Raw genomic sequence first — 4,164 nt, forward strand, 5'->3', positions numbered from 1 at the left:
AAAATGTGGTTTACCAAAGAGCACTTCAATGAAACGGATAGTTTGCGGATTCACTTTCATTTACTTAGAGAAGTTCAACAAAAAAACACTTCATTTTTGTAATCGAAATAAATTCATTACTGTTGTGCAAGAAAATCAAATTTTTCCTTTTCAAATATAAAACAAACAAAAAATTTCTTCATCTTTCTCACGAAACCATCTGGTGGCGAAACGGAGTTCGTCGGGTTTGCTAGTTATAATATAATATGTAATATTTCTATTATAAGCGAACTCAACACATGCAAAAGACGGTAAGAAAAAGAAAAAATCTAAACTATAAATATTTACTACTAATAATCGTTAATATATAAGACATCAAAAACTCATTTATCCCATATAAATGCATGTAAAATGAATGGTGGTCCAGACAGTTCGAAGGTGGAAAAATATCCGACCGACGGAGGGTTAATATTGAATCGATAATTTACACATCCTTATTTTGATACATTGCAGATCGTGGTCGTGGTAATAGAGGTCGAGGACGCTTACGCAACCGAACGACTCGCAAAAACGTCGAACAAAGGCGCAAGACCGGGAGTAGAACTAGATCAAAGTCGAGATCCAGAACTAATTTGCAATTGAGATCGAAGTCGAGATCCAGATCTAGATCCAGGTCGATGCCCAGATCGAGGTCCACGTCGTTTTCAATGTTCAGATCGCGCGTGCCTCTGTCCTCGACAATGTGCAATATTAATGAGATACAGCAACAGCATCAACGACGACCACAACCGCTTCCAACTTCTAGTAGCGGACAAGCCAGCAGGAGCATTTGCAATCAGAATAGAAATCGATCTCAATTACCACCACTGAATTTTCCACATCCAATGTATATTCCAAATGTATCCCAGTCACAACCGCCTCTTACCAATTATCATAATAGAGATACCCGCCTCAACTTCCAACAAGAAATAATCATAGTTGTGTACCACAACCGCCTCGATCAACATACTCTGCGCTATTATTGTGTATAAATTTCATTGGCGGCTATTTGGATCCCACATCATCCATGTCTTGTAATTGGTGATTGACAGGAGAATTTGCAGGAGTGGAAGAAGTATACGCAGCAGTTCCTCGGAGTCCTCGAAATTGTTCGGATAGTCGAAGTTTATCACGAATTTTACATTTTCCACATCTAAGATAGATCAAAAATTGTATATGTTAACGCGTGACATAGGCAATTTCATAAATCTAGTCATGACATATTGATTAATTACTTCATTTTTAACACTTGTATAAGTAAACCGCATTTGTCATGCCTAATATTTTGAAAAACAAAATAGATAGTGGATATATAAACATAACTATTCAAAATCCCATATCATCCATGTCTTGCAATTGAGGATTGACGACCTGGCCATTAAATCAGCAGAAACGTCGAACCAAGGCGCAAGACCAGGAGGAGTAGAACTACTAGATCAAATTCGAAATCCAGAACGAACGAATAGTTATGCAACACAACCGCCTCAGGCGAATCGCCATAATGCTTACATTGAATCTCCAGAATATTATCCTCCTCCATCCCAGGAGGTGATGATGATGAGCCCAAATATTCCGCCGATGAATAGCAATCGGTACAATAACGGTCCGCCGATGATGGTTGATGTACGACCTACGATGAGAGGCGGCAATTACCGTGGCAATTTGGGTAGCAGAATAAATTTCAGAGGAACCTTCCACGACCAACGCACAGACATAAGCTCGGTGCAGTGGCTAATTCAGTTTCTGGGGGGGCTCGTAATTGAAAATTTTTCATAGTTTAAAGTTTTAGCTCTTAATATTGTCCTTTAGATAGAGCGCAAGTCAATCAAAGTTTTGTATGGAAAAATTTTAAACATGTTTCTAGATATAATTTAGCGAACAAATGAACAGTTTTTTTTATTAACTTCCCGTAGTTGGAAAATATCCATATTAAGGACCACTCTAATTCATATATATATATATATATATATATATATATATATATATATATATATGTCTTATGTTGAACTGGCAATTTAAATTTTTGGCACAAATACCAGACTTTTACTCGGTACTTGCAATTATTACTTTATCATTTAAATCCAAAATTATTTATGCCAAGAAATATTACTGTATATAATATTTTAAATACTAAATGCAAAATATAAATTGCCAAATTGCTAAAAGAAAGTTTGACAGACCTATTTTTATTATTATAGACCAAATTATCAATTCTGCTTTAATTTTTTTTTTTGTGAGAACAAATTAAAGTTATCTAAAGATTATTTATGTGTTAAATGTTGGTTGTTCACATTTTTATTTGATATTTGCAATAATTTATTTATTCATTTTTATAAAATTACTTGTTGTATTTATAATACGTTTAAATAATAGTTTATTTTATGGTGCTTGCACAAAGTATACCAGACTGCAAAAAACGTTCCATTTGGCATCTATTTAAAAAAAGTGAAAAGATACAATTTAGTGATTGTGAAGCGATAAAGTGATTTGATACATTTTTTATATATTATGAATGAAACCAAGACCCATCCAAGACTTCTGTAATTAAACCTATCAATAATTAAAGAATAAAATTAACTTTGTTTTCCTATTTTAATTTCACATTATTTTTTTAAATGTTTTTAACAGTCTGGTGATATTTGCATCCACATCTTCAAAATCACTTTGCAAGGTTTTAATAATGCTCAACAATTTTTTAAACAACAATAACGTGCACAAATTGTTATAATATAATTCTTAACTCAAAGCATAGTTTGAATTAATATTAATTAATTGAAGTATTATTTGTATGTTAAATAATTTTCTTCGTCTGTATATATAGATATAATTGAATGATTGTGTGGAAAATTACAAATTGTATCCAATAATTTGTAGTCTTGATAACAGGATAAAGCATTTTCAATATATCTAGTAATATATAACTGATAATTTGAGGTTTGGATATGTAATGGACAAATAAAATTAAATTAATGTTATTAATAATCTTGTTAAATAATCTTGAGGCAGACCAAGTTATTTACTCATCATGAAAATTTGATTTGCAAACTGGTAGTTTAGTAATAGGAATGCCGATATATTTTTTAAATAAATTATTATGTTATAAAAATCGTCTAAATTTGTTTAATTAAAATTAAATTATTTATAAGTAAATTTAAATTGTATTTTCCAAAGTCGATGCTCACAATTTAAAGTTGTTATTATTATTTGTTTAATTATTTTATTAATGTTATATTGAAAATGTTTATTATGTATCAGACTACTTTTTCAAGAAGCGAATGTACGTAAATAATTTTTATTTTATCCTGCACAAAACTGAAATGTGCTCAAATACGATAACTATGTATATATTTAGAATTAATCTATAAGCTCTTGTGAATAATTTATGAAATTTTCTAATCTAATCAACTGATATTTATATAGTTTACGACTTAATCAAAAAAGTGTACTTATCTTAATTGCCAATTATCATGAATTGGCGTTTATTAGTATTATTAAAGTTTAAACTTTTAATAAGTAATTTTGAAAAGACAAATATATATATGTTGTGATATCACAATCCAAAGGCCTTTGAGACTTATCTATATAAATTTAAATATAAACGAAACAAAGGGAGCAACTGTAGTTTTTAATAAGAGAGCTTATTAAGTTAAGCCTTATATTTGTATCTTGCTGGTATTATAAAATAATAATAGGATTTAATTACGGGTGCAGAACCCTTTAAAACAAATATTTTAGTATTAGATCTCGTGATATACATAGTATTTTATGCAACTTTATCCCATTCCTTTGAAATCATTTTTATTATAAGATTACGATTGAACATGTGCATATCAAAAATGAAATAATAAATTATTTAATGAATAAATATTTTTATTTATTTGATTTCAGACAGAATTATTTATCCAGAACCATATAAATTATTCCACTTCACATATTGGTCTAAGTCCATATCTGATACACTAGCTCGAACTCGTTTCAAAGCAGTCTCAAAATCTTGGAATGTTATTGGACGAAGCTGTAAAAAAAACTAGGTTAAGTAACATTTTCCTCAAGGCAAGTTGCATCAAGTATTAGCAATTTTATTACTAATGTTTTAATCTAGCGGAATTAAAATGAAGACTCTTATATCATATTTTTAAAAATCAC

At 30.1% G+C, this 4,164-nt stretch overlaps 1 protein-coding gene across 1 annotated transcript in view; it reads left to right on the top strand.

The window, feature by feature from the left end:
• The first annotated feature begins 390 nt into the window (after positions 1-390).
• LOC113377533 (uncharacterized protein DDB_G0287625-like) overlaps positions 391-4,164 on the top strand; it is a 13,651-nt gene continuing 9,877 nt past the window's right edge. Inside the window, exons 1-3 of the mRNA XM_026617887.1 lie at positions 391-409; positions 493-865; positions 1,380-1,684. Coding sequence (XP_026473672.1) covers positions 391-409; positions 493-865; positions 1,380-1,684 — 697 coding nt within the window. The remainder of the gene's footprint in view (positions 410-492; positions 866-1,379; positions 1,685-4,164) is intronic.

Source organism: Ctenocephalides felis, unplaced genomic scaffold (genome assembly GCF_003426905.1).
Source record: "Ctenocephalides felis isolate EL2017-DRISC unplaced genomic scaffold, ASM342690v1 CF-g0.4_SCAFFOLD_00845, whole genome shotgun sequence".
In the NCBI taxonomy this organism is placed as follows: Eukaryota; Metazoa; Arthropoda; class Insecta; order Siphonaptera; family Pulicidae; genus Ctenocephalides; species Ctenocephalides felis.